Source organism: Coturnix japonica, chromosome 4, assembly GCF_001577835.2.
Source record: "Coturnix japonica isolate 7356 chromosome 4, Coturnix japonica 2.1, whole genome shotgun sequence".
In the NCBI taxonomy this organism is placed as follows: domain Eukaryota; kingdom Metazoa; phylum Chordata; class Aves; order Galliformes; family Phasianidae; genus Coturnix; species Coturnix japonica.
This window is the reverse complement of record NC_029519.1, coordinates 1547011-1568515: the sequence shown is the minus strand read 5'-3', so window position 1 is coordinate 1568515 and position 21505 is coordinate 1547011. Positions and strand designations below refer to the sequence as shown.

The 21505-nt window shown below is 59.5% G+C and overlaps 2 protein-coding genes across 4 annotated transcripts; one reads left to right on the top strand and one right to left on the bottom strand.

Moving 5' to 3' along the window:
- Positions 1-606: 606 nt before the first annotated feature.
- Positions 607-2121, bottom strand: LOC107312485 (translation initiation factor IF-2-like). Its single transcript, XM_015859953.1, has 3 exons — positions 1801-2121; positions 1136-1662; positions 607-1018 (listed from the first exon to the last, which is right to left on the bottom strand). Exons 1-3 carry the CDS (start codon positions 2119-2121, stop codon positions 607-609), a joined length of 1260 nt encoding a protein of 419 aa, XP_015715439.1.
- BCORL1 (BCL6 corepressor like 1) lies at positions 865-20506 on the top strand. Of its 3 annotated transcripts, none has more exons than XM_015860173.2 (14): positions 865-1035; positions 7347-7486; positions 9777-9867; positions 10138-12708; positions 13015-13180; positions 13389-13469; positions 13634-14065; positions 15116-15345; positions 15458-15664; positions 15756-15922; positions 16404-16549; positions 17150-17227; positions 18063-18216; positions 18966-20506. In XM_015860173.2, the coding sequence occupies exons 2-14, from the start codon at positions 7401-7403 to the stop codon at positions 19240-19242; spliced, it is 4686 nt and encodes a 1561-aa protein (XP_015715659.1). In that variant the 5' UTR covers positions 865-1035; positions 7347-7400; the 3' UTR covers positions 19243-20506. The 3 variants fall into 3 exon arrangements, with proteins under 3 accessions (XP_015715659.1, XP_015715660.1, XP_032300219.1); XM_015860174.2 differs by having other exon boundaries at positions 866-1035; positions 13634-14056; XM_032444328.1 differs by lacking the exon at positions 865-1035 and having other exon boundaries at positions 6735-7486.
- Positions 20507-21505: the final 999 nt, after the last annotated feature.

Genomic DNA, 21505 nt, shown 5'->3' with positions numbered 1-21505 from the left:
CTCCCGAGTAGCAGAGCGCAGCCCCGAGGCCTCGGCCGCCCTCCTCCTCCTCTCTCGGTCCTCGCACACCGCGAGGCGCTCCGCACCGCCCCGCCGCCGCCGTCCTTTCCGCCGTTCTCCCGCACGGCGCTGCCGCGGGGCCGGGGAACAGCGGGGACCTCCGCGGGGCGAACCCCGGGTGGGGCGGGGGGCGACACCCGAGCGCCATGTCCGCCGCCGCCCCGGGGCCGCGCTGCCCGAGCCCACGTCGTCCCGGCGGGGCGGGGCGGGGCGGGGCCGCTCGGACACTCCACGCCCGTTCCGCCGCGGGGCTGCGGGCGGCGGAGGTGCGCGGTGCGGAGCGGAGCGGAGCGGTGCGGGTTCCGCGCTCGCCGTGTGCCCGTCCAGCACTGCCCGCTGTGCAGCTCCCGGCCTCCGCCCGCTCCTCCTCCTCCTCCTCCTCCCTCCCCGCACCCACCCCCCGCTCCCTCCCCCTGCGGGTGCGGGCACCGGTGCCCCGGCTCGGTGCGGGTGTGCGGTGCGCGCTGTGCGTGCGCTTCCCCCGCGCCTCCACCCGCCCGTGGGTGCGGAGCGGCCCCTCCCAGCCGGGGAGTGACCCCCCCCCCCTCAGCCCCCCCCGATCTCCGTCCCTCCTCCCGCTCCCTCCTCCCCCCTCGTGCCGTGCCGTGCTCGTTCCCCCTCCTCCCGGCTCGCTCCCTCCCGCCGCCCGTTCCCTCTCTCCGGACTCGGCCGGCTCCGCACAGCGCCCCCCCCCCCATCGCGGGCAGGGCGGGCGCGGGGCACGCCGGGAGCTGCAGTCCGCGGGGCGGCGCGGCGGGCGGCGGGGCGCGGCGGGCGGACTACGGCTCCCGTCATCCCCCGCGGCGGCGGCGGCTCGCTCTCGCCCTCACACTCCGGCTGCCGCTGCCAGTGTCTCCGCCGCCGCCGAACCGCCGCTCGCCGCGCCGCGGTCCGATCCGCCGCCCGCTCCGGGCAGGGGCCCGCCTCGCCCCGCCGCGCTCCCCGCTCCGCCGTCCGCCTCGTCGAGGGAAACAGGTGCGCGCCCGGCCACACAACCGCCCCCCCCCCCCCCCCTTCCCCTCCTCCGTCTCTCCGGCTCCGCCGCCCCGCTCCGGACGCCCGGCCCCGCTCTCACGGGTAACCCCGGGCCCGGTCGCTCCGCACCCACCGCCGGGGCCGGGCGGACGGCGGCGAGCGGACGGCCCCGAGCGGCCCTCGGACGGGGGTCTCCATGGAAAACCGGTCCCGGGACGGCGGGCGGTGGGGGGGGGTACCGGCCTGGGGGGGGGCGGTGCGGGGGGGAGGCGGCGTCCCGCTCGGACGGCGGGCGGGGGCGGCGCGCGGTGACAGCGGCGGTGCCGGTGCCGCTCCGTTCCGTGTGCCCCGCGACGGCGCCGCGTGCCGCTGCCCGACCCCGCGCGGAGGCTCCGGCACCGACACCGACACCGGCACCGGCGGCACCTGCCGCTGCCGGGGGGTCCCGGGGCCGAGCGGGGCGGGGCGCGGCGCTCGCGGTGCGGTGCGGTCGGTGGCGGTGGGACGGCGGCCGCTCCGCGCGGAGTTTGGCGGCGTGGCCCGCGCCCGCCGCGGAGGAAAGTCCCGGTGTCGGCCCCGCTCGGTGGCGGAAGGGCCCTCCCCGGGGACAGCGCCCCACGTCCGGGGCTGCCCCGCGGAACAACTGTTGAACGGCGGCGGGGTCTGGGCCGAGGGGTGCCCGGGCGGACCCCCCCTCCCTCCCTGCTCCCCCCCAGCAGCGGGGCGGTGCGGGGCGGTGCGGGGTGGGGCGGGTGGGGGCCGAGCCTCGGCGCTGCCCCCGCTGCGGCCCCGCGGCTCCGGGCGGGAGGGGCCGTGCCCGAGGTGCGCGGCGGCGGCGGGACCGGAGCGGCGCTTCCTGCCGGGAGGGCTGCGCGGAGCTCCGGCGCCGTGTGTGCGGCCGGCATCCCGAGCGCCGCTCGGAGGGCTCTCCCCGCCTTCCTCGCCCGAGCGCAGCCCTCGGGGAAGGGCACCACCGTTCGTGCTCCCTCCGAGCATCCGCTCCCAACGAGCGCCGTTCTCGGCGGGGACACGGCCGGGACGTCGCCCCGCGCGGCCCCCGAGCGCCGCCATCCCCGCGTCCCGCATCGCTGTCACCGCGTCGGCTCTCCCCGAGGCCGCGGCTCCGCGCTGCAGGGCCGGGCTGCTCCCCGCTCTCCGCGCCGTGCACAACGTGGGCCTGTTAACGTCTCTTTGCAGATATCCCCCACCCCCTTCGTGCCGTTTTCTCTCCCCGTCCCTTTAAAGACCCGCTCCTGCCGCGGGTGCGGCGCGATGCTCGCTGTTGTCCGTGTCTTGCAGGAACCGACGTGCAGCAAACTTTATTTTTATTCCACCCGAGGATGGATTTTCTCTTTTTCCTCTCTTTATTTTTTATTTTTTTTCCCCCTTTTCCTTCCCAATTCATCGCGCCGAGTATCTATAATTACTCGCGGTGCTGCTGTGTCTTTAAAGCAGCTTAAGCAAATGCGTTGGGCAAAGCCTGGCTCAGCACCGCAGCGCTCCGGGGCTCCACGCAGCCCCGGGGGGATCCCAAACACGGCGGGGTCGGGGCTGCACTCAGTACTTTGTGCCCACCGAGCCGGGTTGGGGCCGATCCCTGCTGGCTGCTGGTGCCACGCTGCTGCTGCTGCAATTTGTTGCTTTTCTCACCTATTTTTTTTCCCCTGGATGCCCCACGTAGAGATGACCGTCACGATTGGTTTTACTTTTAACATTCTTTTTGCACGCAGTCCTCTGGAAAGGGTTTTTTTTCTGAGCTCCTGCTCAGGGCTGAATCCCCTCTGGGGTGTCGGGGGCAGCTTTGGCTCCGGACCTCTGCACCTCAAATGGATGCCTGACGATCGCAGCTAAAAACAAATACAATTTCTCGCCCCTGTTTCTAATGGCAACGAAGATTGCCAAAGTGAACAAACTCTCCGGAGTGAGTGAGGCCATCCCTGTGGATGCACATCGCTTCCTCCCGGCCCTTCCGTGCCCCACCGAGGGGCAGCCCCTCTGCTCTGGCTCTCATTGGCGGCAGCAGCTCGCGGTGAGCGCAGCGCAGGCAGCGAGTCCCGCCTGGGTTCCCCCCATCCAGGACTGCTTTACGTTTTTGAGTCATCGGGGTGGCAAAAAGTAGCATTTTGCTCCTCTCCCGGATCGTGTTCCAAAGGTGTCTCCCTGGGTGTGTTTCCAGGGTCAAAGTGCATCCTGCCGGCCGCCCACAGTGCCCCCTGGCCAGCCGTGCCGCGCAGCGCTCCCGGTACCAGCAGCTGCGTCCTCCTGCTCTCGTGCTGCAGAGGGATGTGCCGGACTCGTGCAGCGCGCTCAGATGGGAAAAGCTCTTTCCCTTTTCTCTTTTCCCTCTTCCCTTCCCTCCCTCCGTGCTGCTGTCCCAGTTATGCAGCGTTTCACTGTGCTCGGCCCCCATCTGGCTGCATCCCTTTGTCTGCGTCGCACCAACTTTGAACTGCCGCAACCCAAAGCTCAGCGCGGGGCTCTGCGGGGCTGCTGCTCACCCGGGGGAGCTCTCTGCAATTCACAGCCCCGCTGCTGTCAGTGCCGTGCATCGCGGCTCGCCGGGGCTTTGCTTGATGGTGCTGTGCAGCTCTCATCCCTGCCCAGAGCTCGGCTTGGGGGTTGCTGAAGTGTGTTGGTGCCCGTCGGCTCCTGCCTGGCTGATGGAGGGTGGTGGTGTTGGGTGGGTGAGTGGCCTGTGCTGCATTGGTAGGGATAGGGAGAGGGAAGGTGAGCGTCTCAAAACCTGAGCCATTTTAGGATGGAGCTTGTTGGGGGTTTGAAGCTATCACTGGCCTAAAGCTGAATGCATTCACAGCATTAAGAGGCTGGCATGAGGAGTGGGGAAACGCAGCCACTCCGCTCCCCCCTACATGGGTGCACCCAGGGCACTGCAGCAGGTGAGTGCTCAGAGCCAGCAGTGCTGAATGTGCTTTGTGGCTGTCACACACCTCTGCTGTGCTAATGCCAGGGGGGAAGTGCCATGCGGGGGGGCAAAAGCTGCATTAGGAAACCTCGGCCCAGGCAGCTTGAGTTTGGATCGCATAGGATGAGGAGAAGGGCTGCTGGCAGCACAGGGGGCTCTGCTCAGCTGCACGGAGCTGATGCGTGAAGCTGGGAGCAGCCCATTCACCATCCACAGCTCGGCCTGTGCTGTGGCTGCAGTTGTCCTGGCACTATAGGGGGATTTCTTTATAGATGATTATTAGAAAGGATCTGTTCCCAAAGAGCTTCACCTCAAGGAAGTTGTTTTTGGGCTGTATTTCAGAGGAGAGAGTTGTGGCTTGGCTCACTCCAAGGGGTCTGCCAGGTGCAGCGAGTTCAGTGCTAACTTGAGCAGAGCGTGCGTCTCCTGCAGCAGAGACATCTTCTGCTGTGCTGACTTGGAGACTGGTTTGCATGGTGGTGTCCTGCCCAGCTGAAGGGCAGTGAGGGGGTTTGACGTAGGGAATAAAGAGTCCCTTTGCTCTTGGTGAATGTAATCCATCCGTGGTAGTTTCATTGAGTATCTCTCGCAGGGCTCACTGTTGGAGGCAGCGTTCAGCCCCTTTCTCACCAGCAGTTCTAGAGCATGTTTTGTTTGGAGATGTGAAGGAGCTCATGGAACCAGCTTCTCTCCGAGAAGAATGGGATGTTGATGGTCTTATTTCATTCTAAACTTGTTTTCTTTGGAGTTAATTAGAATTGGCTGGGCACCTATTTAGCTACATCAAAATAAGGCTGTGGTTTCATATAGGCTTCTCTTGGCAGAGGTGCTGGATTAAACGGATTCTGTGCCAGGCTGCGCCCTCTCTCCCTCCTGGTGAACCTGATCTGGGAGCTGCTGTGGGATAAAACCCTTCCAGGAGGGGAAGAAACCCTCAGCACTGTTTTTAAACACAGATGTGCTTCCAGGTTGGGCTCACCCTGCCACGCCAATGGAAGGAGTGAGGGGTCAGGAGGGCTTCAGTATTTCCTTCTGCTGTGGGGGTACGTGGAAGCACGCCCTAGTTGCATTCTCCAAGGTGTTATGCGGGCTTAATTACAGTTGTTTAAAGTCATTCTGAGCTGAACCGATGCAGATGAGAGGTTGTCTCACGTTGACTCTACTCGAGGTCTCTTTGGGTCCTTGGTCCTGCTCTGCCCATTGCCCATTGCAGCTGCTCTTAATTGTGTTTCCCAAGCATCCTCCCTTGTCTCTGTGCTCTGAAGGATGCTCCTCTTTTGCCGGTTGCTCCCATTTGTGTTGGAGATCACGTCTGTGGTTCTCCCCGTGTTGAATTCCTCTTCCTTGAGTTGAAAATGTGATTTTTCTTCTTCTCTCTTCTGTTCCTTCTGGCTCCCTGTGGAATGCCTGTCTTTGGCACATGTCCCGTGTCGTCCATAGAGGGTAGAGGCCAAGAATTCACAAAGCAGGGGCTGCGCTTGTTCTCCTGCCCTTCCTCTGGTGGTCATCCTGCTCTATCAGCCAGCTCTTACTCCAGACATGCCATCCCTCCCTGCTCCCCACGCCGCCTTGTCCCTGCTTTTCCCACACCAGACCTATTCCTGGACCATGCTCTGTGCTTGTTTTGATGCTTCAACTCTTCCCTGAACTCCTGTCCCATGTTGCACAGCCCCTTTCCCACTCACACGGTGGGTCCCTTGCCATCTTTCCCAAAGCATCAGTCCCACCTCTGTGCTCGGGGGCAGAACCGTCCTCCTGCCCTTCTTTCAGTTTAGCCTAAGATGGTGAAATCCCCACAGATTGTTTGTTCCCCTATTTCCTTTATGTTGCATTTCACTCCAAGCATCGCAAGACTCCTCCCCTTCCTGCTCCTAGCCACCTCTCATTCTCTTTGGGTATGACCCTGCTCTCTGCCTTAGAACCGGCCCTGCTCCCCTTCCCCCGTGCAGCCCTTCTCCCCTTGCACCGTGTGCCCTTGGCTGGACGTTCCCCTCCATGGGTTTCCATGGCTTTGCTCAGATCTGTGCTCACATGTCTGGATACGTCCATCACTTCTTTTGTTGTAATTTTTTTTTGCAAGCAAACTGCCCTGTCCCTGTTTCTCCTATGGCCCCGCTGTTCTGCTTCTGGATGTTCCCCACGGGCTTTGAGGGGATAACTGGCAGCAGCTGTGCTCAGAGGGCACGTTCAGCCCGGCCTGTACATCCCTGCACTCATCTCAGCATCGTGCAATGCTGCTTCTGCTCCCGTCCAGAGCTCGTGTCCCCACGAGTTTGTCAGGGCAAAGACAACGGAGGGAGGCTGCGGTGACGTGCTGCTTTAGCCTCTTCCTGCTCTCACCGCTGCACCGAGGACGCCCGGTGCCTCTGCCAGCTTTCCCTTCGTGTGTTCGGAATGTCTTTGTATCGAGAACCTCTCGGACAGCATCTCTGCCCTTCGCGGTCCGTCCTCCCTCCTCGCTTCCACCTCGCCCTCCGGTTAGCGCAGGGGATCCTCTCCTCCCTCCTTCCTCGCGTTTTCCCTGACACGACTCCAGCAGCAAAGCTGCCTTAATGCTCGAGCACCCAGCGCCGCACGATTGGCTGTAACATCCTCCCCCGAAAGCTCCACCCCGCCGACGGTGCGTCTCGGATGCTCGCAAGTCTCTGGATTTCCTCCTGTTTTCTACCCGTAACACCGCCGAACACCATCATCCCCTCCGCAGCGCGCCGAGGGGACGCCCGCTCGATGACACGTTGGTGGCACACTTGGCGATCCTCCGCCCCCTCCTCTCGCCCCCCCCCCCCCGGCTTCTTCCCCGTTTGAGGTTTTCCCCGCTGAGCCCGGCACGTCCTGCTTTATCAACGTAATGCGAAGCCTCGGGGAGGGGTCAGCGTTCTAACAGCCGGCCGCTTGGGTGCAGCTCTGTCCGGGCTCGCTGCACTGCGCTGGAGACCTCTGGGGTGGGGAGGGAAGCAGGGGGGTCTTGCAGGAGTGATGTGTGTGTGGGAAGATTGTGGGATCACAGACCGGCTGGTTTGGAACGGACCTTAATGCCCACCCAGTCCCAAGCCCTGTGCCGCGGGCTGGGTGCTCCTTCCAACCCAGGACCCACTCATGGCCTTGGGCACCTCGGGGATGGGGCACCCCCAGCTCTGGGCAGCACGGCCTCAGCAGTGCTTGTGTGAAGCTCTTGAGGTGGGCTGAGGTTTTGGCAGCCGAGCTGGTTAGCATGAGGATGAGCAGATCCTATCCTGAGGCAATGCTTATTCCCTGCAGCCCTCTTCCAGACATGGAGCATCTCAGGCATCGTGCTCGCTCTGCCTGGTGCTGGAGCTGGGGATAAGCGGGGATGCCAGCGTCCTACAAGAGTCACCAATTCTCTGTTTTATGCCTTTTTTTCTTGCAGGCGGAGTGGCCCCTCGAGCCCCAGCAGGTCCCGGGTTGGTGACAAGCAGCTGTCATGATCTCTACGGCACCTCTCTATAGCGGGGTGCACAACTGGACCAGCACAGAGCGGATTCGCATGTGTGGCCTCAACGAGGAGAGGTGAGGTGCGTGGGAGGCTCGGTGGGCCCAGGAGGGGCAGGAAGCCATTGAGGGATGTAGAGAGGCTGCAGGAATGGAAATGGTGCCAACGTGGCTGATTTTACTGGGGAGTCAGGCTGGTGGATGAGGACTGTTGCTCTCCAGAGTGCTCACCAACTGTGTGCACTTCCTTGGTGACTCGTGCACACAGTGCTGGCATCATCACTTGTGCCGTTAAGTGCTAGGGAAGGAAAAGAGCTTGACCCACTGTGAGCCAAGCTGCTAAGAAGAGCTTTCAGTGACCCGGGAGGGTTAGTGCAGACCGAACGATTAGATGGGAGAGTTGTGACATGCCACCAACCAAATAGGAGATTAGGGAGGATTAGTGGCCGGGAGGCAGAATTGATCAAGGCTGGTTCCTGGCCTGTCCCATGGCTTGCCATCGCCTTTTATTTCCGACGCCCTGGGGTCTCATTCTCAGAACCAGCGGGTTGGCAGCTTCAGCTTCGAGGCAATGCATGTTTGTTGGAGCCAGGCAGGTTCTGGGTGCTTGCAGCACTGTGTGCCCTCCCCTGCTGCCGGAGCACGAGGCTTTTGGCAGCAAACCCTCCAGCAGGCGGTCAGGGCAGCGGGATAGGGGAGAGTTCAGGCTCTCTTGTGAGGCAGAAAAGCAGAAAGAGCTCATCTCCGTGCCTCAGCCCCGCTGTGCAGCTCCCAGATAAGAGCCGGCAGATGGTGTTGCCCTCTGCCTTCCTAAACCACTCGGGGCTGCCCCTGCTCGTAACGAACACCCGGCAGCCCGAAGCATCGCGGCAGGCAGCCCCGGCTGCGGCAGCGCTTTGTCCCAACCCTCGGCCTTGCGCAGGGGGAGGGCAGCGCGGCCGCGGTGCCGCTCGCTGGGCCGCCCCGTGTGCCGGAGCACCGCGGGCTCTCGAGCCAGCCCTGACCCGACCATCCGTCCCCGGGCGCACGGCCCGGCCGTTCCGCGGGATGGAGGCCGCGCGGCAGCGGCACGTTCGGCGCTTCGTGCTGCGGGGCGCCCGGCGCGGCCCGCGGGGAGGCTCGGGGACGCGGCCCGCCCCGCCGGCTCGAGGCCTGGGCCTGCGGAGCCCCGGGGCCGGGCCGGGCGGGGCGGCCGTCCGCTGCCCGGCTCCGCTCGCCGCCTGCCCTCGGGCGCCCCCTGCCGCCGCTCCTGCCGCCCGCCGGGGTGGAGCTCGGCCTCGGCGCTGCGCTGGGCCCGGCCCCGGCCTGGCTCGGCCCGCGGAGCTCGTAGCCCGGCCGTCCCTGCGGCGGGCGGCCCTGGGCGCTGCTCTGCTGTCAGCCGCGGCGCGCTGCGGAAACGCCGTCTGCCCCCTCCCCGTATTAATAACGGATCCTCCGGAGCCTTTTGCGGCCCGACCGAGCGGGGAGGGCGAGGGGACAGAAATGCTCGGGCTGCGCGTGGGGAGGCCGGGCGGGTTCCCGAGGTTTTGGGGTGGAGCACCCGCCAGGCCTTCAGCCCGGCCCCGTGTGTGAGGCGGCCCCAGCCTCTCCCGGTGCCCGCACTGAGATGTGCGGCCCTTGGGGCTGGGGCTGGCAGCCATCGTGTGGTTGTTGTGGGAGCCTGTGGTGTGAGGAGGGCAAAAGCAGAAGTGGTGCTGGGGCTCTTGAGGTCCCTTCCAACCCCTGCAATTCTGTCATCAGCTCTTGGATCCCGACAGCAGTGCTTGTCTGTAACAGGGCTCGGTCGGAACAAGACTGGAAGTTGCTGTAAATACATAAATAGGGAGCATGTGAGCTCTGCTGGTTCTCTGTCAGATCGTAAGGACAGCCGTGTGCTCAGTGCGTCCCATTTCTGTGGATCCTTGTCCCGAGTTCACACTCTGCACTCAGGAGGTGTCATGCAAAGGTTCACATACTCTGGCCAGCAGGATGCATGGCTGTGCAGCTCGCAGACACAGCTGCTGTGCTGGAACAGCAGGAACGTGGCTGGGAGGCAGAGGATCGGGACAGGATGTGTGTCCTCCGAGGAGGACAGTGCTGGAAGAGTGTGGTAGAACTGAAGGGGAGACAGAAGGGACAGGAGCAGGTGAATGGAGCCCTCTGGGAGGGGGAGGACAGTGATGGACAGCAGTGCGCCTTGTCTCCACAGTCCTGCAGCAGTCAGCACCCACTGCTGTTGTGGGAGGTGGAAGGTGCAGTGAGCTCACAGCTGTCTGAAACGTGCTTCTGCTTGTCAGCCATTCTGCTGTCCCGTGTGGGGACGGGGAAGGTTAGGATGCTGGGGGAGCATCCCGGGGTTTTGTAACACTATGTCTTATTCCCCCCTTAGGAGAGCCCCACTTTCTGATGAGGAGTCTAAAACCAGCAGCTCCCAGCATTTGGGATCTCAAGAGTTTTGCGTCAGCAGCAGCCTTTCCAAGGTGAGCTCCGTTTGTGCCCATCTGGGTCCTCTGGGAAGGCCTTTATCTGATGGAACAGGTCAAGCAAAAGCAGCTGCCCTCGTGGGTCCTGCAGACCTTCTCTCAAGAGGGCTGCACCAATATGCACAAGGGGCAAACCAGTCTCCAGGTTGGAAGGAGCATCTGCCTGCGTGGCCTCTGCCTCCTCGAGGCAGGGCTGCAGGTCCTGGCTGCTTTGCTAGGAGCTGCTTCCACAACTTCTCAGGTTTGCTTTCTCCCTTCTTGTTGCAGGTGGAGCTCACAGCAGTCAGCAGTGGTGGCAGCGGTGCCCAGGATGCAAGTGGCAAAGTGGAGGAAAAGATTGGACCCAAACTGGAAGAGCAGCCACCTGATCCTAACCCAAACCCAGAGTGTGTGGGAAAGGCTGTGAAAGACGATGTCCAGGGCCCTCTGGCAAGCCAGCGGGATGGCAGAGGGCAGGAACCTGCAGTCCCCCAAGCTACTGAGCAGGAGAACAGCAGCGCTGATGTTGCCAGGATGCCAGCAGATCCTCCCAGCGACAAGCAGGCTGACGTTCCTTCCACCTGCTCTGCAGCTCCAGAGAATGAACCTGCTGGGAAGGAGAAAACCGTCCCAAACTCTGGAGCACAAGGGCCAGCAGCGCTGGCAGAAGGGACGTTATCCGTGGTCACCTCCAGCTGCAGCACCTCAGCCTCCACCCCTGCAACTTTTACTTTGAGTCGAGTGTGCTTTCCCACATCTCAGGCCCCTGCTATACACAAAGTGCCCCTGTCCTTTCAGCCTGGGACGGTCCTGAGCCCGAGCCAGTCTCTAGTGTACATCCCACCGCCCAGCTGCGGGCAGCCGCTCACCGTGGCCACGCTTCCAAGCACTCTGGGGGTCTCCTCCACACTCACCCTTCCCGTCCTGCCTTCCTACCTACCCGAGCGTTGCGTGCCAGGCATTATTGCTTCCCCAGAGCTGCGTTCCTACCCCTACACCTTCTCTGTCACCAGACCCTTAGCTTCAGATGCCAAAGTGGTGTCGGTGGAGGTGAACCAGCTTAGCTGCTCTTCGCCTTCAGGTGGAAGCGGTGCCCAGGCCGCTGCCGATGGCGCTCCCTCATCCACAGCTGGCCCTGCCCTCTCATCCAGCCAGCCTCAGCTGGCCGCACCGTGTGGAAGCGCTGCTCCCTCTTCTGGCACTGGCACACAAGCCAGAGCACCGGCAGCTCCCGAGCCGCACGCACCAGGGGCCGCAACTTCGCTTTCACCTCTGAAGTCCCCTCCGCAGCTGGAGCGTGAGATGGTCTCCTCTCCGGAGTGCAGTGAGATGCCTCTCGATCTCTCCTCCAAGTCCAATCGCCAGAAGCTGCCTCCACCCAGCCAACGCAAAACCCCTCCAATGCCCATCCTCACTCCTGTGCACACCAGCGGCAAAGCACTTCTCACCACGGTCCTGTCCAAGTCCCAGCGCGCGGCCCAGAGTGCCGGCAGCAGCGTCACCTCATGTCTCAGCACCACTGCGCCCTTCGTTATCTTCCCCGAGTTCCTGCGGAACAGAGAGCAGGGCTCCTGGATGAAGAACACCACTCTCATCAGCACCATTCCAGGCACCTACGTTGGCGTTGCCAACCCCGTGCCTGCCTCGCTGCTGCTCAGCAAGGACCCCTGTGTGACCTTCAGCAGGGACCCCCACCACCTTCCCAAGCAGGAGCCAATTTCCATCATCGATCAGGGGGAGCCCCGAAGCGCTGGGGCTCCCTGCGGGAAGAAGGCCAACCAGGTGGGCACGGAGAGACAGCAGGATCCTGCCAAGAGACTGCTTCATGGCAAAGTTGCTCCGGGAGCTCCTTTGTGTCAGTCCAAGGACATCTCCACCTGGAATCCTGTCCAGGGGAGCGTGTACCCGCGATGCCCTGTGAATGGCAAGCCTTCCAACCCTCAGCTTTTGCCTCTCGGCTGGTCTCCTTATCATCAGACCCCTCTGCTTTCGATCGGCATCTCCACCACGGGGCAGCTGCCCCCAAACCCAAACAGCTCCTGTAAGCCTGTTGGCACAGGAGAGCTCCCCACCTTCCTGAGCGTGCAGCCTACAGAGCCCAGTGCGGCAGCCCAGAGCCTGCCCGAGGGGCTGCCCAGGCTCCCATCTGTGGAGTGTGAAGCATCCAAGAGCAACAAGGGCTGCCGGCCCCTGCCCAAACCCGGTGAGGAGCAGGACAGTGCCGTCCCCTTGAATGCAGGTCCGTCTCCTCAAACCAGCACTTTGGATGCAAAAGGAGGAAAGGGGAAGCTGGACAACCCTCCGAAGAGTCAAGAGCGTGGAGAATCGGAGGCTGACGCCAGTAAGGAGGGCATGGTACAGACTGAGGCTCCCCAGGGGAGCTGCAGCCTGAAGCAGTCGGATGCAAAGCCTAAAAACCAAGTGTTAGCTGCATACCTGTCACACGACGTGCCCGTGGTTGGGCAGCAGGCTCTGCGGGTGGTTCCGGAGGTGCCCACGGCACCCGTGGATGGTCAGCACAAGGAGCCGGGCTGTGAAGGCTCCCAGCAGCCTCCAGCTGCAGAGCCCCTCCAGTGTACACATCAGGTGGATCTATGCAGGGTGAAGAAGGAGCGCGTGGAAAGCGATGTGTCGTTGCCTTCGGTGACTTGCTTGCGGGCTGGGGCTGCTCCCCAGACCTTGGCAGAGGCCAAACTCACAGCAGCAGGCCAGGTCAAGCAAGAGAGTGGCACACGCTGCAAGTCCAAGCGGCAACACGATGGCGATGCCAGGCAGGTGCAGAAGAGACTGAAGTGCAAAGCACAGGATGGTGAGGAGCCCCCGAGCAAATCAGGGAGCCAGAGTGTGCACGGTCGCAAGGTGGGTGAGGTTGGCTGGAGCTGGGGCTGTGGGGTCATGGTTGTGAGGCTGGGGCTGGGGCGGGAGTTTTGTTGGGCTAGAACAGTGCATGGGGCTTCCTACTTGTGCTCTTTGGTATTGCCTTGCAATGGATTAATGTCTAAAATGTCTGGATCTGTAGGTAACAGAGAAAACGGATCTGGAGTGTCAAAAATGCTGGAGGGCACCAGCATTATGAGTGGGGGGTGGTCTTTTGTCCCTTCTCTTTTGCTCCTCCAGCATCATTAGTCAGAAGCTGAATCTTCAGTCTGTGTCCTCCATTCACAGTGGCAAAAACACCACGACAATCTGCACGAGCTCAGCAAGAGAGAGGGCCGAAGTGGCCTGGGATCAATGAATGATCACAACAGCCTCAGGGTAAAGCGTAAGCGCAGGAGGCCAACGAAGACAGAGTTCCCTTCTCCCGAGCACCGTGGGGACAGCCATGAGGAAGGTACTGCTGCCAAAGGCACTGTGTTCTCATGGGTTCTGGCTGTGGCAGTTTGGGTCGTGCTAATGCTGTGGGGCTGAGCTGTTGTTGTCCTGAAGCTGATGGCTTCCCACTGTAGATTGGGATCCTAACAGAGCTCAGATGGGTTGGTGCGCTGTTGTGTGAGCAGAGATCCGTGACGTGCCTTCTCAAGGGCTGGTTTTCCCCATAGGTTATCTTGAGAAGAAGCCCAAGAACAACTTCCGGGACTTCATCCCAGTGGTGTTGAGCAGTCGGACGCGCAGCCAGTCGGGTGAGTTGGTGCCAAGCACTGGGATGGTCCTGCCAGGAGAACTGGGTGGACTGTGAGCCTTTCCCTCTTCGTGTGGATCCGTGCCTGTCTTTTGTCCTGCCCAGCAGGGTTTTTCTTGTAGATGGCCTTGCCTTTTTTTGACACTTGTTTCCACCTTTGTGCAGGAAGTGTTGCTGGCTCTTCGGCCGGCGTGATGGGAGATTGTGACGTGACCGGGCAGGATATTTTACCTTTGCTGGAGGACGATGAGGAAGAAGAGGAGGAGGAAGAGGAGGAAGAGATATCCTTGAAACATTGCAAGCTGCGGAAATCCCACCAGGCATCACATTATCACAGCCACAGGGCCAGGGACAGGTCTGTGTCTGAGAGAAGCAGCTGTCACGCCAGGAGGAGCCGGGAGCTGCCCTGGAGAGTGGAGTCACCCAGGCAGCTGTGGGAGCCCAACGAGGAAGAGGAGGATGACAGCCACATCAAAAGAAAGAAAAGGAGACGACAGAAAAGCCGGAAATACCAGACTGGTGAATATCTGACCGAAAGGGAGGAAGAACGGGTGGGCTTCCCTCACAAGAGGCGGAAATCCAAAGCAGGTATGACAGGTATGGGCTGGGAAGGGATTTCTGCTATCAGGCCGGGGTCCAATGCTTTCAGTTTTATTCCCTCTTAAGCATGATGGGGTTTTGTCACTACAGTAGGGATGGTGATCTTGATGTCCGCGGTCTGGGCTGCTCCATAGATCAGCCAGGCCTTCTGCAGTTCACTTATGGTCCTCGTGGCCATGAGTTTGACTCAATCCTTTTTTGGTCCCGCTGATGGCATCTGCCTCCACCACCTCTGGGTGGCAGCAAAGCCCTGAAGTTCCCCCCCTTGCTGTGCAAAGCACTTCTTTCTGTGTATTTTTTAACTGCTCTCTTAGTCATTTCATCCCGTGCCCTGCTGGGCAGGATGGGGTGAACAAGGTTCCTCCATTCAGCTGCTGCACCCTTTTGTGATCTATTATCTTTTTTCCGGGCTTTCCTTTCAGCCATCTCCTCACCAGCCCACAGTGCCCTTGCTACGGGGTGTTACTATTTCAGTGAAGCAGTGTGTGTCCTTCCATGGCATGTTGGGTTCTGCATTTCTGTGTAATGAAAGGAAGAAAAGCTTGGATTTCCCCCGGGGCATCCTGGTGCTTCCCACCTGCCTGCACGTCAAACTGAAAATTTAAAGTGCTACTTAAGCTAAGAGGAAGACATGGGGTCTGCTTCTGTAGGCAGCAGAGCAGTGGCTGTCCATGGGTGTCTTTCCAGAGGGTATCCCACATGAGTCCCACTTGGCCCAGGAGATAGGAAGGGATGCACTGTATGGCAGCACGCACTAACCAGGCCACTGGGAAGCAAGTTGTGTTCCTTGACTGTTAGAGCTAATGAGAAACCCTAGTGAGTCATGTGGAAATCCCAGTGCTTGGTAAGCTTGGTCTTTTCCAACCATGCTGTTGTATTTCATGTGCCCACGCTGAGTCCATCTGCGATGAAGAAAATCTGCATGTTCATTGCTTGTGACTCTGCTGCGAGGTCTGGGTTTGTGGCCATCAGAGAGCTGAGCTTTGCTTTGACTGGTGCCGAAGGCCCTGTACCTACAGCATTTCCTCATTCCCATTTCTCCTGTAGATTTTAGGTACCGAAAGCAGAAGGAGTCAGCGCAGGGTAAAGGCACAGAGCTCAGGCTGAGGAGCAGGCATTCCCCATCCCCCCGGAAATCTCAAGGACGCCCAGACTTTCAGAACGGCTTCTTCTTGGAGCACTCAGACAGCTCTCCTGTCCAGGAGGAGCTGGAGAAACCATCAGGAAAACGCAAATGTAAAACCAAACACCTGGCAGGGATCTGTGATGAGGGGAAGGTACGGCTTGGATCGACGAGGGGAACGTGGGTGGGGAGAAATGAGAGTGATTCCCATCATGTCAGTGAGCCAGGTCAAGGTGTGCTAAGGTCGTATTGCTTTTTGTTTCCAGGTGAAAGGACGCTGGAGCCAGCCCAAAACACCATCTCCGAAGAAGCCCCAGGACTCGTGGACTCCTTGTAAATCCCATCGTGTCAGCCCAGGGAGCTCCCCTGAGTTGCCTACAGCCCAGCACATTCCTCCTGAGGCACGACGGCTGATAGTGAACAAAAATGCAGGGGAGACCCTCCTGCAGCGAGCGGCTCGCCTGGGCTATAAGGTGAGCCTTGATGCTGCTGCCCTCTTTGTGTGCTGTGCTGCCTTGCTTTGGTCTGTGTGTGACCCAGCCTGCAACGCTCTTGTTTCTGTAGGACGTGGTGCTCTATTGCCTGCAGAAAAAGAGCAGTGATGTGAACCATCGTGACAATGCTGGCTACACAGCTCTGCACGAGGCCTGCGCGCGAGGCTGGATCGACATCCTGCACATCCTGCTGGAGCATGGAGCCAACGTGAACTGCAGCGCACAGGATGGCACGAGGCAAGTCAGGAACATGGGGCAGTGAGCAGGGCCTGTGTAGTGGTAGTGCTAAGTCAGGGCCTGGAGCAGTGATGGAGCACCTGGTGGGAAGGCAGGGCCAACCCAGGGGAGCTCAGGTGCATGCAATGTGCCTGAGTGACAGAAGGGATGGAGCCAGGGTCCACCCCTTCCCAGCCTTCATTTAAGGGTTGGCAGTGGAGGTGAGGGCATCTCTTGCTGGAGATCCCTGCCTATCTGAGCCCTTCCAAAGGTAAGCTGCTCTTTTCCTTTATTTCTGAATCTTTGGCTGCTACATTTGGGCTTGTCCTCATTTGCTTTAGCCAAAGACTTTGCCACCCTGCTGTTACCATCCCATTATACCATTACAGTGTACTTTAGGAGAAGAGCTGGTGGTCATCACTAGATTTGTCTCAGCCCAGAACGGATTCTTTGCTATGCCCTCTCTTCCAGTCTCTTCCTGCTAACACTCCTATCCTTACAGGCCTGTCCATGATGCGGTAGCCAATGACAACCTGGAAACCATGTGGCTTCTACTCTCCTATGGTGCTGATCCCACTCTGGCCACTTACTCTGGGCAGACAGCTGTGAAGCTTGCCACCAGCGACGTGATGAAGCACTTCCTCTGTGGTGGGTGCTGGGGGGAGGCTGCATTTCCATCCTTCCTGTCTGGCAGCGCTCAGGACCACAGATCTGGGTGTCAGAGGGTTTTTGATGACTGGCTGAGAGTGAAGCGTGCCCACTTTCTGTACTGTTAAAGTAGAAGTGAGATGAGTGTCCTGGCTTCTATATAACAGTGAGGCAAAGACAATTAGAGGAGATGGTGGTTCCCAGGTAGATACAAGACAGAAAATCTCCCATTTCTGAAGTCTTGTTTCCCAGTTTATCTGCTCCTCCAGGCTTACCTGTATGTGCACCTGTTGTGGATGCAGTTTTGAGCATAAGAAGACCCTAAGAACCTTGCTTTCCAACCCACCTAGTCCTATCAGTTGGTTTTCCCCCATTAGCTTCTATTTCATGTTCTCAAAACAGGGCCACATTGCTTTCTCCTTTGTGAGGTTACCCTTCTTGCAAGTGGGTTGTGGTTCAGGTTCTGCGATAATGCCTAGCAGTACAGCAGAGGAAGAGCAGCAGAGATGGCATGGCTTATTCAAGATCAATGGATATGTATGCCAGGACTGTGGTGTGGCCAGTAGATAAGCATTCACCCTCTCAATCGTTCCTCTTTAGATTACCTGTCCGATCTCCAGGGGCGCACTGATGGGGATCCTCGAACAGCGTGGGACTTCTACAGCAGCTCTGTGCTTGGTGAGTCCAGCCAACTGATTCCATGTGCAGCAGCAGAGCAGGGAGAGGTGTGTCTGTGAGGTGTAATCATCATTCTCTCAGTCCTGTCAGCTTCCCTCTGAAGTCATTTCTTAGATATCTCACCACAGTGTTACATGCTGAGAGTTCCCTCTGCTCCCAAAAGGGATTTCATTGGGATGATGCATTTGTGGATCCTTCTGGCCTGTTGTCCCACGTGCTTTGGTGGACGCTGCTTCAGGACTGTGTGATCAGAGGGCTGGGGCAGCTCTCCTATGAGGGCAGGCTGTTAAAACAATTGAGTTGTTCAACTTGGAGAAGAGAAGGCTCTGGTGAGCTCTTACTGCAGCCTTCCAGCTTCTAAAGGGACCTTCAGAGGTTCAGTTCTTCCAAGTATCCCTTGCCATCAGTGCTGAAGCACAAAACATAACATGTCACTGAGGGTGGAGGAGAAACTCCAGGCCACTGCTCCATCTATTTCTATTCTTCAAGGCAGGAAAGCTGTCCACAGTTTCCCTTAGTTCTTCACATCTCTTGGGGCCAAAAGGTAACGAGAGAAATGAGTGTGGGATCTCTAAGGTCTGGGTATAGTAAGCTCGCCAAGGGCAGTTTTCTCTGTGTAGTGCAGCTCTGTGCTCACTCAGAGTTTCTGGGAGCTGAGGGGCTGGAGCAGGAGAGCAGGAGGATGTTGGGACTGAGCAATTGAATTCATTGTGATGTTGTGGGAATATACACGTGGGATTGTAGTGGTGGCCAGTCTGGATGGGCAGAGCTGTTCCCCTGTGGGATGATGGAATGAAAGTGTGAGCAACACTAACATCTGTTTTCCTTCTTGCAGAGGGGAAAGACTGCATTGGGTGCGATCTTCTGCTCAACCCTCCAGGGAGTTCAGACCAGGAGGAGGAGGAACAGGAACCCGACAATTTCATGTTTGAGTTCTCAGACAAGCCCCTGCTGCCCAGCTACAACCTCCAAGTGTCCGTCTCTCGGGGGTGGGTATCTTCTTGTGGAATGGAGAGCCTTTAATTAATGACGTTAACACTACATTGGAAGGGTGGGGGGTGCTCATTAGCCTGGAGATTGGCCTCCAGGTTGGAGTTGATGTGCAGTGTTCTTGTATTGAAAAAGCATGCGTGCTTGAGGAACTCTTGAGAGCCTAAAGTGACTGCGTGCCAAGGAGACAGGCAGGACAGCGTTTCATTTTGGATTCCAAACCACTTCCCCAGGGGAGGAAAACACCTTTATTCTGCAGGTAGAAGCACAGGGTCGTGGCATTAGGGCAGCTTTCCTCATAGCAGGAAATAGCTGCTGATGGGGCACCTCTTGTGGCTCTCCTTGTCTTATGCCACCTCATAATGAAGCACAGCACACTTATTTTTAGAAAGAGAGGTTTCTATCCTCAGTGTTGTTCTAAACCCCACGTCAGTGAAGCGAGTAGAAGCCAGGCCAGGTGTGATTTGACTCTCAGAAGTCCAGCCCTGAGGTGGTCACCTTGGGGAAGGAATTGGCAGCGGGATTTGTTCAGCCGGGGGCAGGAAGGGAGCGTTGGGCTGAGATGGACCACGGTGTGCAGCTCTGCAGTGATTGCACTGCTGGGGGACTGGCTTAGGTTGGCTCTCCTGCGGCATAGATGTGCTTTGAGAAGCCCCAGCGTGGGATTCATTGGCAGCTTTAAGCCCCGCTGTGGTTCCTGCTGGCTGGGAATGCTGCTGACGGTGTGACCTTCTTGCCGTCCCTGCAGGCCCTGCAACTGGTTCCTCTTCTCCGACGTGCTGAAGCGGCTGAAGCTGTCCTCCCGCATCTTCCAGGCCCGCTTCCCACACTTCGAGATCGCCACGCTGCCCAGGGCCGAGTTCCAACGCCAGGTTGCCCTCAGCCAGGTGCTGGCCCAGGACGAGGCGCAGGAGAGCCCCGAGCCGGCACAGGGCGCTGCAGAGACTGTGGAGCTGGTGCACTACGAGCCCGAGCTGCTGCAGCTGCTGGGCTCTGCGGTGGAATACGAGGCGTGGAGCAGCTGACGGGGGGGCGGATCGCTCCCTGCATCGCGAGGCAATAATAAGGACCAACGGGAAGCAGCCCTCTTCGAGCCAGCAGCGAGGAGCCGAGGCTTCGGCCGGCCGATCTCCTCCCGGCAGCGCCTCGGTGCCGGCCGGGGAGGAGGACGCCGCCTCCAAGGACTTCCTGGGGTATCTTTGTGACCGAGCGGCGGCGGTCGCGGCTCTGGCGGCCCCATCCAGCAGCAGCAGAGGGAGGTGGACCCTCAGTGCGGGGCGCTGCGGGCAGCGATCGGCTCGAGCTCCGCTGCAGCGCGGGGCAATGGGTCCCACCGCCCGGCCCCGCCTGACCCCGTGGAACCGCACCTCTCTGTCTGCCCTCCACCCCGCCCCGATGTCTTCCATAGTATTTATTTAATTAGTATTTAATTTGTTACGTTTCCTTTTGGTTTTTTTGTTTTGTTTTGTTTTTTTTGCAGTCTGTATCACTGTGATGATGTGAGCTCCGGACTATGGGACGAGGGCTTCCCCCTGCCCCTCTCCAGCACTCCCCAGGGCCTGCGCTCCCCTGGAGCACCACCCCGAGCTGCACAACCGGGCTCTGTGGCTCCGGCACCTCGGCTGAGAGCCTGGGGCGGTCCCATCTCTTAGCATTGGAGCCGGCTTCTGCTGAAGGCAACTCTCACCCGCTCTGCTCCGCCCTCACCAGGCTCCTCCGTGCGTTTCGGTCACTGCTGCTCCTGACCCCGGCAGCTGGCACAGGCAGCCCCCACTTCCAGCAGCCCAGCCCCACTGGGGTCTCTCCCCTCTCATCCCGCACTGTGTCTGCTCGGCCTTTTTCCACCTCCCGTGTCGTTTGGAGCAGTTCTACCGGAGAGAGCAGGCACAGGGCAGGGCTGCTGCGCTCCTGGTAGATGGTACAGTTTTATTGTACAGGTGCTAACAGGGCTCTGAGGATGGGACAATCTGTTTTTTGGTTGGGGTTTTTTTCCTGTCTCTCCTCTGCTCGGCAGTGGGAGCGTGGGCTCTTTGGGGAGGGGTTTGGTTTTGGTTCCTTTTTCCTTTGTGTTGTGTTTCTTCCCAGCCAGGGCAGGTGTATCTTTCCCCTTGGACTCCCAGCTGCTGGCCTTCCCTTCTCTGGGGTCAGGCCACTCCTTTTTTAAGCCGAGGATTTTTGCCTTTGGGTGTGTATTCTGGCCGCTCTTTCTGATTTCTGTTTTATTATAAGCAACAGGCTGTGGTGTCAAAAACACTTATGTACAGAAAAAAACCTGCATCAGGCCCCCTGTCTCTCGCCTCTTCTTGTTTGTCCGGTGCCTGCTGTGCCCACAGAGCTGTGGGGCTGTTGTAGGAGGGACTCCAGCTGCCTCCCATCAGCCAGGGGCCAGAGCTTGGGGAGGGGACATGCTGCTGCTGTTATGAGGGCTGGGGGAGCTCTCCATGCCTGCTGCTCTCCAGCCCTGGCTCGGCACAGTGGGGAGCTGCAGCACTGCAGGACGTGTGCTGCTGTTGACATGCTGGTGTTGGCACGCTGCTGCCAGCAGGATGAGCCCCAGGACTGCAGCAGCCTCTCGTTGAGTGGTGCAGGACGGCAACATGTGCTGTAGCCCCTCACTTGGGTGACAGTGCCTGCTTTCACTTCCTTGGGCTTTGCCAGGGGCAGGAGGAAGATGCAGCAATTCCACTGCAAGCAAGGCTGCCCTCCCCCTGTGCCCACGTCTGGACAGCGTGGTTTGCCAGCTCCTCCTTCTCATCATCGCTGCCACCCCCTTTTTTAGGCATCACCCCCATTTTATGAACCCCCCCCACCACAATTATGTCCCTCTCCAAGTACTTTACGGCCATGCAATCAGATTTAAAGGACCCCCCAACCATTTAAAGCACCCCCTGCATTTAACTACCCCCCCATTTAACCCCCCCCCCCCCCATTTTAACACCCCCACCCATTATAGGGTCCCCCCTATTTAAGGACCCCCCACAAATTTATGATCTTCCCGCTATTTAAAGGACCATCACATTTTAACCCCCCCACACATTATAGGGTCCCCCCCATTTAAAAACACCCTCCCATTTAAAGAACTCCTACCATTATAAACCCCCCCCTTTTAAGTCCTCCAAATTTATTGTCTCCCACACATTAATGAACCCTTACCCATTTATATGGATCCCCCCCCAATTTAAAGGACTCCTCCCATTTTAAAGCCCCCCCCCCATTTAAAGACCCCTCCATTTTAATGTCCTCCTCCATTTAAGAACACCCACTTTTAAATGCACCCCTTTAAAAAAA

What these genes read in the sequence shown, in the direction of transcription:
- BCORL1 (XM_015860173.2), top strand. Translation starts at nt 7,401, where the DNA reads ATGATCTCTACGGCACCTCTCTATAGCGGGGTGCACAACTGGACCAGC. An exon ending in TCAGCAGCAGCCTTTCCAAG is followed by an intron (nt 9,868 to 10,137) that starts GTGAGCTCCGTT and finishes TTCTTGTTGCAG; the next exon opens with GTGGAGCTCACAGCAGTCAG. An exon ending in TGGGGACAGCCATGAGGAAG is followed by an intron (nt 13,181 to 13,388) that starts GTACTGCTGCCA and finishes TTTTCCCCATAG; the next exon opens with GTTATCTTGAGAAGAAGCCC.
- LOC107312485 (XM_015859953.1), bottom strand. Translation starts at nt 2,121, where the DNA reads ATGCGGGACGCGGGGATGGCGGCGCTCGGGGGCCGCGCGGGGCGACGT. An exon ending in GCAGCGGGGGCAGCGCCGAG is followed by an intron (nt 1,663 to 1,800) that starts GCTCGGCCCCCA and finishes TCCGCGGGGCAG; the next exon opens with CCCCGGACGTGGGGCGCTGT. An exon ending in GACCGGGCCCGGGGTTACCC is followed by an intron (nt 1,019 to 1,135) that starts GTGAGAGCGGGG and finishes TCCCTCGACGAG; the next exon opens with GCGGACGGCGGAGCGGGGAG.